Source organism: Eufriesea mexicana, unplaced genomic scaffold (genome assembly GCF_001483705.2).
Source record: "Eufriesea mexicana isolate 0111107269 unplaced genomic scaffold, ASM148370v2 scaffold2021, whole genome shotgun sequence".
Lineage (NCBI taxonomy): Eukaryota > Metazoa > Arthropoda > Insecta > Hymenoptera > Apidae > Eufriesea > Eufriesea mexicana.
Window position 1 is genome coordinate 200,517 of NW_016910121.1, and position 13,762 is coordinate 214,278.

The 13,762-nt window shown below is 29.9% G+C and overlaps 2 protein-coding genes across 3 annotated transcripts in view; one reads left to right on the plus strand and one right to left on the minus strand.

Moving 5' to 3' along the window:
• Nucleotides 1–2,778: 2,778 nt before the first annotated feature.
• On the minus strand, nucleotides 2,779–5,275 carry LOC108549440 (G kinase-anchoring protein 1). The gene is made up of 7 exons (XM_017902810.1): nucleotides 5,194–5,275; nucleotides 4,871–5,055; nucleotides 4,131–4,199; nucleotides 3,613–3,844; nucleotides 3,287–3,544; nucleotides 3,048–3,202; nucleotides 2,779–2,966 (listed from the first exon to the last, which is right to left on the minus strand). Exons 2-7 carry the CDS (start codon nucleotides 5,042–5,044, stop codon nucleotides 2,934–2,936), a joined length of 921 nt encoding a protein of 306 aa, XP_017758299.1. The 5' UTR covers nucleotides 5,045–5,055; nucleotides 5,194–5,275; the 3' UTR covers nucleotides 2,779–2,933.
• A 2,300-nt stretch (nucleotides 5,276–7,575) lies between these two features.
• LOC108549465 (mucin-17) overlaps nucleotides 7,576–13,762 on the plus strand; it is a 10,068-nt gene continuing 3,881 nt past the window's right edge. Inside the window, exons 1-3 of one of the 2 annotated variants that reach the window (XM_017902858.1) lie at nucleotides 7,576–7,885; nucleotides 8,059–8,135; nucleotides 8,295–13,762. In XM_017902858.1, the coding sequence (XP_017758347.1) occupies nucleotides 7,710–7,885; nucleotides 8,059–8,135; nucleotides 8,295–13,762 (5,721 nt within the window). In that variant the 5' untranslated portion in view covers nucleotides 7,576–7,709. The remainder of the gene's footprint in view (nucleotides 7,886–8,058; nucleotides 8,136–8,294) is intronic. The other variant, XM_017902856.1, reaches the window with a different exon arrangement.

Genomic DNA, 13,762 nt, shown 5'->3' on the forward strand with positions numbered 1-13,762 from the left:
AAACATGATTTATTATTTCTCATTTTCTATAAAATGTAAGAAAATTCAAGTTGCTTCGTATCAATAAAGAAAATTATAGATGGAACTGTAATATTTATTACATACATGATCCTTTGTTCACAATACTTTGACAGTATTTACACTAAACGTTTACGTTGATACCATGCAAATTAAGAACCTTATTGGTCTAGCAGAGGTTCTTTGACCAGAACCTATCTAATAATACGAACCGAAAAGGAACTGAAGGAAATGTCTGACTTTTCAAACGCGTTTCTGATGCCAGATATCGCGTATCGTTACACGCATACGTATAGTATGTATACACACACACACATACACCACACACAGATGCTCTTGGCCCGAGCAAAATCTCAGTCCGCAGGAATGACAATAGACTGTCAGATAATGAATCCCCACTGTCACCCCCTTTACCATCCCACGTCCTAAAACCCACCCTTTGCCATACTCTCTCTTTCTCTAGTCGTCCCTTTCTTGTACGCGTTTCCTTTCTCTCCGCAGCGAAGGCTTCGAAACCATCAACTTTTACTGATCGAACAACAAACTCTACCACAGCATCGATCTTACGAAAAAGCTGAACTAATCACGTCGATCACGAAATATGCATAATAAGCTAATTATTTATTATACTTTATCATATCACGATATTGTGTAGTTATTAATAGGGAATTTATTTTACATTGCAGTTTTACAGTACACCTGTGTTTTATATATTATCTAATGTTTTTATATTGCATAAAATGTAAATAGATAGTCACATAACGGTTTGCTAATACGATTTAAAATATTTCTTTATTTTGAAAATATACCGTTGTAGGATTATAGTTAAGATTATATATATATATATTGAATAATTAGTTTTGCTTTTCCTGTACAACACGTTTGCTAGATCGGTATATTTATTATTTTTCTTTCTGTTAGTACAAATAAATTGGAGTAAAAGTAACTAGATTGTTGTGTAAGTCTATGATAAGGAAAATGTGACTTTTACTTAGGTTCTAGTTGTATCTCTCGCTAACTGTACCCCTTATGATTTCCACCCTCTACTCTTGTAGCAAACAGGACTATGACCGAGTAGGCGAAGCGTCCACTTAGCGCTAATGCCTCTTTTATTGGTCAAGATTTCAGTCAAAAGCTGAATAGACGCTTGGGTCGTACTTAAAACTCGTTCTCTTCTAAAAATTAAACGAATCATTGATTATACCAGTTAAATATTAACAACCTTTGAAAACTTCATTTAGCACTCCAACGTAATTTTTGATATGCTAATCAAGACGAATTAATTTATTTTAATCAAACAAATCATTTGAACAAATTTTAACAAGTAAATCTGATATAATTTACTCCTTCAAACAAAATATTCCTTAATATTTTCGATTTCATGTTCAATAAATAATTATTTCATTTGCATTTATGTTTTGCATATTGAAAAAAAGAAAAAAACTCATTCGTTTATCCGCTTACAATTAAGCTGATGGCCCTTTTTAATCAAAAGTATAATGCGTATTTAAATTTATCATGGTACATGCAAATCCTCTCTCATCTTTCCCCTTTTTTTTCCGTGAACTCGGAAACGAATGGAGCAAAGCCGGAAAAAAGAATTGGAACGTGAGGTGTAACATATCGAACTGAATGTTGAAGCCAGTGAGAGCGAGTCGAAAAAAAATTTTGCCTGGAATAACTCCAGGCAGAAAAAGTGAACAAAAAATTTCCATAAAAATGCACCCGTACGTATAATCCGGATAAAGCTTAGCATCGTGCGAATGGCTATGTCACCGGTAGAAATGGCGAAAAAAAACATAGAATTGATACGTAGAAATGACGGCAATCAAAGATTGTAAAAAGAGAGATGAAGAAAATGTGTTACATACAATTATTTCAAGAAATAGTATTTTCTTTCGTGATAAAAAATATATAAATTAGATTTTAACATAAAAATATTGACATTTACAAACGAATTTCATTTCCTAAAGTTAAAAGAGTTGAATCTGCAAATATATCTAACAAATTACTTCTGGTCGGAACTAATATGTTATATGTAGTAACATGTTAAGTAATACACTTACATATGCAAATATAATATCACAGTCGAATGAACATTTTTATTAATTAATTAAATAAATTTTAGATGTCAAATGATTTTTGTGAAGAAAATATATTTTCGTTAATTCTTTTGTTACATTGATGATATTTTGTATATAAATATGGCTTACACTTAGGACCTGAAATTTTTCTTTTATGTATATAATTCTGTTTCAGTCTCATAGAAGAAAAAATTGAATCATTTCTTTTATTTTGCATCCAAAAATGTTCGCACTGAGTAAAATATTACTTCTAAAATGTACAATATGAAAATATTTTAATTTCACTGATAGCTTTAACAAAATATTAAGGAAATTATTAACATCAACAAGAATGCTGTAGGATATATTTATTACAAAATACTTCGGATAATATATACTCACTGACGTCTGCACAAAAATTGGAAGATAACTGTACTTGTTTATATTGTCAAGTTTCAATATTGGAAGTAGTTTAGCACTAGTTTCCCATTTAAACTTGACTACAAAATTAAATTCGACTATTATTGCATAAAATAATCTGAATGAAAAGGGAACTATTATTCTTGTATTTTACTACAAAGAAAAGAAATTTGAATTGTAAATGAAAATATGCAGTTTAGAAAAATATGACTACATTTTCATTGAGTAAACTTCTATGTTTAAAAAATATTTACTTAAAAAATTGCTTTATGTGCTTTAAAGTCAAGTATGTGATACATTTTCATGAGATCTTAAGTTTTAATGATTACGCATCGGTGTTGAGACTGTTAACTGATTAGTCATTAGCAGTAAATTAAGCTTTATAGATCACAATGGCTTAGTACTTTATATTCAACAAAAATAGTCTGTAGTTTAGGCATTTTCGCTAGCGGGTCTCTTCTTATTCTAAAAAATAATTTTATTTTTTATTACACAATTATATATAATGAATTATATTGTTTAATGTTATTCTGGAAAAAATCTTACAGTTTGTTTAGATGGTTTGACATCTGTATTAGTAGTACGTGTTTTGGACCTTTCTTGTTCTAACTGTGCATGTAAAGATGTTACTTCCGATGTCAATTCATCTCGTATTTCTTGTAATTTCGCTACTTCAGCTAATACTGACGCTTTATCTCTCACTGAAAAAGAAAAATAAAATAATAGATGATTAACTACATTTACAATAACAGTAAATTATTGTGCATAAATAATTGTTAACCTACTTTCGCCATGAGATAATATTTGATAAAGTTTTTTATTTCTTTCTTTAACTTGTATTAATTCTTCTTTTAAATGTTCTACTTGACTCTTTAATTCATGAATAATTACATCACGTTTTTCCACTTCTACCTTTAACTGAGCAGATGTAATGACATCATCCATTTTATCTAATCTTGCCTTGAATATGTCCTTTTCTTTTTCCTTTGTAATTTCTTCTTTTGTTGCCTTTTCAATTCTCTCAAAAAATTCTGTACCTAATTCTGTAAAATTATAATTAATTAAATTTATTTTATATTTATCGGAAACTTAAAATATAAAATTATATTACCTTTCAATTTAGTATCATTACATTCTGGAGGTAATGTTGTATTTTGTGTAGTAGTATTTGATCCCATATTGTTGAATTCCTTCAATGTCATAGTAGCCTTTTTTGATTTTCTCCCTGATTTCTTATTCGACTCTTTTTCTGACCTAGCTGCACTTACTAGCTGCTGTTCATAAGCCAGCTTTGACAGCAAGATGGCTTGATGTAATTCTTGCTCAAACGTTCCCTCGACAGCCTTAAGGAAATCACAATTGGACGTGATAACACACAACACTTATAAATATGTCACTACTGAAACAAAACCTCAGCTTTAACAATTTGTATCTAAAACTAAACTATGATTTTCACACATATTATTCAAGCCTGTGCTGTCCTTATTACAGACAATTCGTTGGCAGTCATTGTATAAACATAAAGATTAACCAGAATCAGATAAAAAATCATTCTATTAAATTTATAACAAATTTTTATAAAGCTAGTGGCAAATAAACATAATATATAATAAATAATTTATATATTACCATTGTATCTTTTTGTTTCCATTGTTCCCATTGTTGATTCGCATTGTTATTAGTTTTTTTCTTTTTCCCCTATAAATAAAGAAAAAATATAAAATAATGTAAGATATGAAGGTTAATTGAAAAAATAAAACAATTTTCTTCGTCCTAACAAGCACGAATAAATATATATATATATATATGTATATACATATATTAAAACAGAAAAATGATATACACCGGAATTTATAATCGTCAAGTCTCTCTCATTGCTCTTAACGTTGTATACAAAACTAAAAATTAAGCATCGGTGGCGCATTTTGTTAGAGGTCATTTTGCCGCTTTTTATCGGAGCCATTAACCTCGTTCATTACTCCCACGATTTGCCGATCGCTTGCTTCCAAAACAATATACATACACACGCACGCGCGCACAAACACATACACACGCATAATACGAAATTTGCAGAAGTAATTCAGTAATTGTCCTCCTACATATTTATATTCACGATTATTAGTCTTTTTCTCAATTATGCGATCTTACAATAACAAATTTTTTTTGTAGATTTTAATTTATTAGCACAATAACTATTTTCTATTATAAATGAATAAACGAACGTTAAATTTCAACCCAGCCAATAAAAATCAAAGTCAATCTTCAAACACAATTCGAAATATATAATGATCCCGCCACGATCTGTAAATACTATGACGTTTACCGGCTAATCAAAAACAAAAAAACAACAAAGACTGCACACATCATACCTTATTTTGTTTTTTCTTGTCATCCTTTTTTGGTTGTTGTTGCTGTTTTGACTTGTCGTTTTTAGATTTTTGATTCGTCTTACCGGCAGTAACATTCTTCTGAGTTTTCTTCGGCTTACGATCATCATCGTCAATGCTGAGAACTGCGAATCTCGACGGCACGGCAGTCGCCATTTCTGTGAACTCTGAATATACGTATTGATAACGAAACTACAGAACTTCCGGTATTATTACAATCATAAAACTTTTAATGTTCGTCAGATCTTGTGTTATTACATCATGTATCATGTAGAAGACGATATAACCTAGTACAAACGACTTACATGTGTATACTTATTGCATACAAACGGATGTACAACGAAAAATGAAGAACGACGTTACTCTACCACATAAACCGGAAACGAATAGTAAAAGTTATTGCAAACTTCAGCGCCTCTGGCGGAAGGTATTGTCAAAATTACACTTACCCGCCCGGCGACACAGTGAGACCAACTGTTGAACTAAAAATAAGAGAACTTTATACTTTAAAACATTACTTTTAAATTATTGCATGCATACTGCAATTTTTCCTTCTGATTTATAATGTTATTACCATCCATAAATATTACAATGTAACAATAACACCAATTGAGAAATGTTATTGAAACAAAATAATTTATAATTCATTACTTAGGGAATCAAATTTATTTTATATTTAATTTATAAATTTTGTATCTTATATGTATGTCACAGATGTTCAAAAATTTTTATTTTATGGTTTTTATATATTGGTACAATATTATTCCTTTATATTATTACATGTGCTATCTATGCTATAATAAATATATATCTAATCTTTATTATGTTTATAAAAACTTTTAAAACATGTACAAATGATTAATTTTGCGAAGTTGAAATATATCAATTATTAAAACTACAATTAACTAATAGATTTAATATCCATTTATATCATAATTGTTGCTTTATATTATAATATGACAAAAATACTTTATAAAAATATTAAGTGTAAATGTATTTTTAAAATGATCTATTCTACATTAAATTAATATTTTTGAACTTTTTATTTCTTTAATTAAGTTAAATAGTTATATAATATAATAAAAAAATGTAAAAACATATATGAAATTTATATTCGCTCTATTCGTAACTATACAAATGTTTTTCATCATTCTATTAAATTTATACAATAATTATAACTTTTACTAGCAATATTTCATGTTACATAGTTTCAAACATACAAAATTTAATCCATATCAACCATTTAAGTTCAAAGTGTTATAGATATAGATGCAATTACTAATAAAATATTTTAAAGTGACAAGCCGCGAGAAATATGTAAATGTGTGTGTGGTATTTAAATTCTTATAACCTTTATTTTTGTATAAGTCTTCCTTTTTATCGTTTATATAATAAAATCTTTTTAAATCAATAACACTTATCTACTTCTATATTATGAATAACATTTTAGTAAAAATATCAATTATTAATTATAACATTGTAAAATTATCAAAATAAAATACGCAGTTTGAAAGCTAGAAGATATGCAATAGTTGGTAACATTGCGGGATCGAGAATCTCGAACAACGAGAGAGAAGGAAGGAAGTATCCATCTACACATCCATCCATCCACCGTACAGAGCCCCGTTGCACGTCGGGAAACTGAACATGTACGTACGTCGTATGAGCGACGTAGAGTGTTGAATGTGTCGATTGCGTTCGGGGTTGGCTTGCACTTTTCGCGGCTGTATGTGCGCGCAGCAACGTCGCGTGGTCGGTTATCAAGGTGTTCGCGAAGCCTTTTAGTGTATAGTGACTGAGTGATAAGAGGTGAGGTGAAAAGAGAAACTTCTTTTCTTGGGACGCTCGCCAATTTCGGAGGTGTAGGATTCTATTGCGGCGTCGTTCTAACAAACAGTCGGGAGAACCGTAAAGTTCACTCTGTGCATCTGTGTGTGGAATATCCAATCACGGAATTCGCGGGCTAAGATGCCCGACGTGGCTCCCGCGGACAACGTCGGCATCGAGATCAGGATCAACGAAGCGGTGCACGACAAGGGGAGCGACGCTCGCTCTTGGTTTCCCGCGAATACACCTCCGATCCCATTTTTACATATGCCCGCGCATATGGGTGAACAATTTCTTGTATTTTGAAATATTAAACAGTGCTTACAAGTTAACTGGCTGTTTCGAAAAAAATATTTGTGTTTTATGTACTGCAGATGATTGCTACTTTGTTCAAGATAATATAACATGAAAACAACGACAATTTGCTAACGTATTATCTTTTTTTTTGTCATGTTCTTCTAAGGAAATACGTTCTGTACGATTTTGAAGCAAATGTTTATGGTGCAATTTATAGATCTGGAAGGACATAATAATTAAGGCTTAGTAAATGTTTTCTTTGGAGGATTTGATAGTGACTACGTTGTCTTTCGTATTTATGTTAATTAATAATAATGTACACAAAGAAATCAAAAGTGCTTTGAACTATCAATGTATGTACTTTAAGTTTGACAACTTACAAAATGAGAGAAACATAATCACAAAGTGTCCACAAACTTAAGGGAATCGTTCATTCATTTGGCAGTTGTACATTGCATTTGTTTATATGGTTTTGCCTATATATTAATCACGTTTCTTTTTAAATGAAACAAAATCATTTATTATTATTGCATACTAAGAGTAGATTTTGAACAATAGAATAATTCTTTTGTATTGTTATATACAAGAACAATTAATTGTTCGTGGTGCTTTATTTAAAAACAGAAAATATACAAGATATTTATGTTGAATTTCAATGCTGATTTGGTGAAAGTATAACATTAAATATCTTTCTAAAATGTGCGAGCAAACAGAAATTAATTACTTGGAAGGAGATGTTGTTTGGGTGAAACTCGGAGCTTGTTGGTGGCCAGGACAAGTTACTGGGTTTCATAATTTACCTGAAGATATTCAACGTGAATTTCAAAAGAAACCTTTAATAGCTGCTGTAAAATTTTTTCAAGAAGATACATAGTAAGTAATCTAACATTTTTTATTTACTAATATAATTATATACTTTTACCTTATTATTATAAGAATTTATTTTTATCTACTTATGTTTAATTATATTTTTAATTTGTAGGCATTTATATAGTTATTGTATAAATAAATTAATATCTTTATATACATCTCATTTACTTTTTCAGTGAATTTGTCAAGAATTATCAGCAGATTTATAAATATAACTGTACCATGAAAGACGAATTTATTAGGAAAGGATTAGGTATGATTTTTTATGTTTATAATAATTATATTTTTAGTATTCAACAGTATAGAGTTTAAAATAATAAACATAATCAAAATATATATAAAATTACCACCTTCTTTCCTTTTTAAAAATGACTATTATACATAGCTATATATTTTGTAATATTATTTGCAGATAAATATAGAAGCAGAAGCAAAGATGGTTCCAGATACATGGATAAATTTCCTGGAGATGTTGAAATGGCTGAAAAATTAACAGGTGGTGATCCTGATATATTAAGTCATGATAAATTTTGTCCAGAGGAAAAACCAAATATATCAGCTTTATTTGGAGACAAAAAAATTCCGAAAAAGAAACGAGAACGAGATGAAAGTCACAGAAAAAATGATAGTATTGAAGTTGTACGAAAAATTACACATCCACGGTTTTTAAGAGAAAGTGATCATGAGGTTCGAATTCGACAACAACCTAGCAGTTTATCATCTACACCAAATAATAGTGGTTCTCCACAATATCCTTGTCATTTATGTAATTTTACTTCTTCTCGAGTTAATGTTATCATCTGTCACATAAAAAGTCATAGATCTGGAAATTCACCAATATTAAAATCTAAAGTTAAAACTTATTCTCAGTATAAAAACAGGTATCCTGAAGTAGAGACTCCAAAAAGAAAATATGCCAAGAAAGAGAAAAGTCAGACAAATAAAAGTAAGAGTAGTAGTGAATCTGGTAAAAGAAAACAAATTAAACAAACAGACAAAGCTGCTAAGAAGAAGAAGACTTCAGATCCTAAAATTCGTGATACTATATTAGCAGACTGGGAAGATGAATCAGATGAAGAAATTAGTTTAAATCAAAGTAAACCATCTGATTTAGCATCTCTAAATAATTCACCAACAAAGAATCAATTTGATTTTAAGAAGTCAGAAGAAACAAATGAAAATAATTCTGTAGTAACAGATACTAATGAAATAATCGAGGAAACTGAAAAATTGCTTAAAGAAACAGAGAAACTTACAACAATTAACATAACAGAAGATTCTTTATCTGATAGTTCCGATACTTCAAAAAATTTAAAATCAAATCTTTTTGATAAACAGTCTGAGATAGAGAAAGATACTAAAATGTCTGATGTTGACAGTAATGAATCTACTAATAAACCTCAAATAGAAAAAGAAACTTTTAGTATTGATAATGAAAGTAAACTGCATGCATCAGATAAAAACGACAAAAAGTCGTTATTATCTTGTTTTGATTTCCATGAAGAAGAACCATCTATACCTCCTGTAAGGAAAAAGGCACGCGCATTTCATCAGAAAAAAGAAATAATAAAAGAATTTGAAATGAGCCAAGCTCTAAAAACAGAACAAGAAAAAGAAACTGAAAATGATAAACCTGAAGATGAAGATAACAATACTAGTCCAAATGAATGTGAAAAATTAGATACACAGTTGTCTCTAAGTGAGCAGACCTTAGAAAGAAATGAAAATAATGACAAAGCTAAAGATGATAATAAAGGAGCTACAAATAATGAAATTGTGCAAACAAAGGAAAAAATTAAATCTGAGAAAGAATCAGAAGAAATACAAACATCTAGTATTAATACTTGTGAAACAGAATTAGAAATTGTAGAAATATTTGAAGTTGAAAAAGTTGAAACTGAAACTGAAAATGCTACAAATAGTTCAAAAAATATTGAGGTACAAAATTCTGCAACAATAAATCTAACATTAAATACTAATAAAAAATTAACAGAAAATAAAGATTTAAATATTCATAATGATTCTACTGCTGATAAACATGCAGATTTTAAACATACAACTGTTAAAGAAAATATAGAAAACATAGAACGCGAACCTTTAAAGCAAACTGAAGAAACTTTGTCTGAACGATTTACAGTAGAAACAGAAGATGAAACTATCTCTGAATCTGCTGAAACTTTTCCAGAACAAAGTGAAAATTCAGATGCAGAAATGCTGGATCAAGATCAAGTGCCTAATTCAAATTCTACAAACATTTTATTAAACAATGATCAGTCAAATATTATTCCACGAGTTCTTAAACGTAGGGGTAGACCAAGGAAATCAGAATCTGTTCGTACTAGTACTAGTGGAAGTGCAAGTGGCAGTGAAAGTCCAAGAAGAAGAGATAATAAGAATAGTCCAAAAACTTTTGAAAAATTTGAATTAGAAAGAAGAACTTCAGAATCTGATAGCGAACGTTCATATAGTGGAAGAAAACGAAAACCAAATAAAAAATATGTAGAATCCGATATATATGTACAAGATGTAGATCAAAAAATATATAAGACTGATGAAAGTCAATCTGAAAATGAAGAAAATTTTGAAAAAGTAAAAATCAAATCAAAAAGAAGTAAGAGATGTATAGAAAATGTCAAGAAAATAAATGAGAGTATTAAACTTAAAGAAGGAAAAGAAATAGAAATTTCTTGTAATACAATGGATACAACAGAAAATAATATCAATTCTTCAAATAAAGAATTAAAAGATAATTTACTTGAGGATACATCTAAAAAGCAAGTGCTTATAGAATTAGATGAAAAACTTAGTGACAATCAAACGTCTATTGAAATTCCTAAAAAGATACAAGTACCAATTGAAGAAAAAATTGTACCAAAAGGATCTGATACGTTTGTTTTTGAAAGTACAAAGTCTTTAGCAGTAGAAGATAGTACTTCTAAATCTGAAGGTGCAATATTTGAACATGCTAAAACAAAGGACAATGACACTGAAAACATACTAACATCAAGCAATTTTCAACAAGAAGATTTGAAAAATTTTGGAATAGAATCTTCAAATACACTTCAATTGAAGTTTTCACCAGAGAAAGAAACGTCTCATCAACTGGATACTTCAAAAACTATTGACATGCTTCCTCCTAAAAAATCTCAAATAAAAAAGTTTGAGTTATCGCAAATTGATTTTTTTGATACTGATACTTCTACTAATAAAATCACAGTCGATTCCGAATTAGATAATAGAAAAGAAAAATTAGAAAATTTAAGTACTGAAGCAAGTGAAAGTAATACGGATCTAAAAGCAGTTAGTTCTTTAAAATCAAAGGGAGATATCTCAGAACAACATGAAATGGATACCAATAATGTAGAAATTACAAAAGGTGCAAATCAGAAAGAGGAAAAAAATAAAGTCCAAGATAAAGAAATAACTGTATCAATAAATCAAAAAGTTCATCATATTGGAATGGAAACATTGGGAAAACAAGAACAAGAAGTTAAATTAGAAAACTTGGAACAATTATCTAAAGATCCAATAAATACATTAAGTGAACAACAAGCTCAAAATAGAACATCAATACAAACAAGATATAAAGGAAAATTTACCCCAGAAACAGGTGCTAAATTAAAGAAAGATAAAGAGCTCTTCCTTGAAGAAAAATCAACAAATACATTCCAAGAAGCTTTCTTAAAAACTTTACACATGGACAAGAAAAAGGGTACAGTTGGTGATTCTGATACAACTGGAAAGGCAAAGAAAGGTAAAAAATTAGTGAAGAAGAAAACTGAAGAGATAGTAGATACAAATATTTCTTCTGAGACAACTCAAAATATAACAATTGAAGAGCCAAATATTTCAGAAAATATTCCTAATCTTTCTGAAGACAATCAAGTTACAGTTATGAGCAACTTTGGAAATATAGAAGTAGTAGTTGATCAAAATCTTGAAATTGAAACAAAAGTAGATGAGACTATATTCCAAAATGTTGATCAACTTACATCATCGTCATCAAATGAATTTAATATTATGTCTAAATCATTGGTACAATCACCTTCTACTGAAGATAATTCTAAATCTATCAATTTAGATGTGCATAAATTAGATGAATCCTCAAGAACATCAACTTCTACACCTTCTCCATCATCTGACGTTACAGTGCCGGTGAAAAAACGGGAAATGCCACGAATAATTGAAAACGTAACATTAACTGAACCGATGCAAATTTTAAAATCGAAATTATTAGATAAATTACCGCAGAAAGGAATAAAACATAAGTTAGAAACAGAGAGCACAAAGAAACTTGATCAGAAAGGAGCTTCCAAAGCGAAAATAATGAAAATTGAATCTTTAGCTTCAAATACTAAAATGAAAACTGGTGCAAAGGTTACATCTCCACATTTATCTATAACTAAAAAGTTACAAGTTTTAAAAGCTGAAGAGGCAGAAACAGCAACAATGATAGAAGCACAAAATGAACAATTAAATGTAAAAAGCTCAAAAACTCCTACTACAACTACAAGTGAAAAGTACATTCAACAAAGTTCACAAAGCTTGGCAGATATGGAACTAGACATAAATTCAATGCCATTTGTTTTAAGTGAAGATGTTTTAACTCCTGAAAGTATTGAACAAATGCCTGTTGTTATTTCCTCTATTATACCTGCATCCAGCACAATTCCAGCAACACTATCTTTTACTCCAACTACACAAATAGTATCCCCTACTCAAACTCAATTTAAATTGAATGAAACTACTAGTGAAGTATCACCTACAAAGAAAAAGAGTGGTCCTCCGGCAATTTTGAAAAATAAAACTAAAGCAAAACCTACAATTACGAGTATAAAAACGCTAGTACCACCATTTACAGGTGGTGTAAAAGGTATAAAATTTCAAAATACACCAGCAACAAACAAAGTACCACCTCTTTTAACCCAGAAGGGTTCATCGGGAAAATATGTAGTGGTTCAAACCTCTGGAGGGCAACAATTACGATATGGTGTTCAAGGAAAAACTGGTACACAACAAAAAATTGCTATACCAACTGGTAAAAATACTGGAAATGCACAAGTAGTTCAACAAGGTAGTAAAGTAGTTATATTAACATCAGCACAATCAGGTCAAACTAAAATGCTACCTTTAAATATCTCTAAAACATTAAGTGGTAAAGTTCAAAGAATTATGACAAGCAAGGGGCAAGTATTTTGTCCTATTAGTCCACAAGGTATTATAAATTCAAAAACAATCATTGCACCAAAAGGAGATGGTGTTTCAGCAACAACATCTAAACTTCCTGCTGGACATAAAGTTATTAATACACAAGGCATATTAGCTTCAAAAGGAGTCCTAACTCCTATTTCAGGAACAATTGGAAAAACTGCTCTATTAGGGACATTATCTCAAGGAATTCTCACAAAAGGCGGAATTTATACACCAATAAGTGCTTCTACTTTAAGTGGAAAAACTATTATTGGGTCAAAAGCCTTAGTTACAAAAGGTACAACCATTTTATCTTCACAGAATTTGGGTTCTTCTAAGGCTATTTTGACTCCTATATCTCAAGCTATTACTGGTAAAACAATTTTAAGTACTCAAGGTATTGTAAGTACCAAAGCAACAGTTTTGACACCAATAACAGGACAACAAGTGAAAGCTATCGCAGCAAAAAGTCCATCTAAAGGAAATAAGGTACAATATCAATCTGTACAGCAAAAAGTGCAATTACCTATGTTACAAAAATCACACAAAGTTTCAATGTCTGCTACTTCACAAGGAAGATCTGGGCAAATGAAAACTGGTAGTAGTACAGTAGTATTACAAAATACAATTCCTACACAAAAGACCATACAGCAAGGAAAGAAAATAATTAAACAGAAAGTTGTTCAGCAG

Coding starts and splice junctions, on each gene's coding strand:
- LOC108549440 (XM_017902810.1), bottom strand. CDS start 5,044: ATGGCGACTGCCGTGCCGTCGAGATTCGCAGTTCTCAGCATTGACGAT. Junction 3,845..4,130: donor GGAAACAAAAAGATACAATG/GTAATATATAAA, acceptor GATTTCCTTAAG/GCTGTCGAGGGAACGTTTGA. Junction 3,545..3,612: donor TAATGATACTAAATTGAAAG/GTAATATAATTT, acceptor ATAATTTTACAG/AATTAGGTACAGAATTTTTT.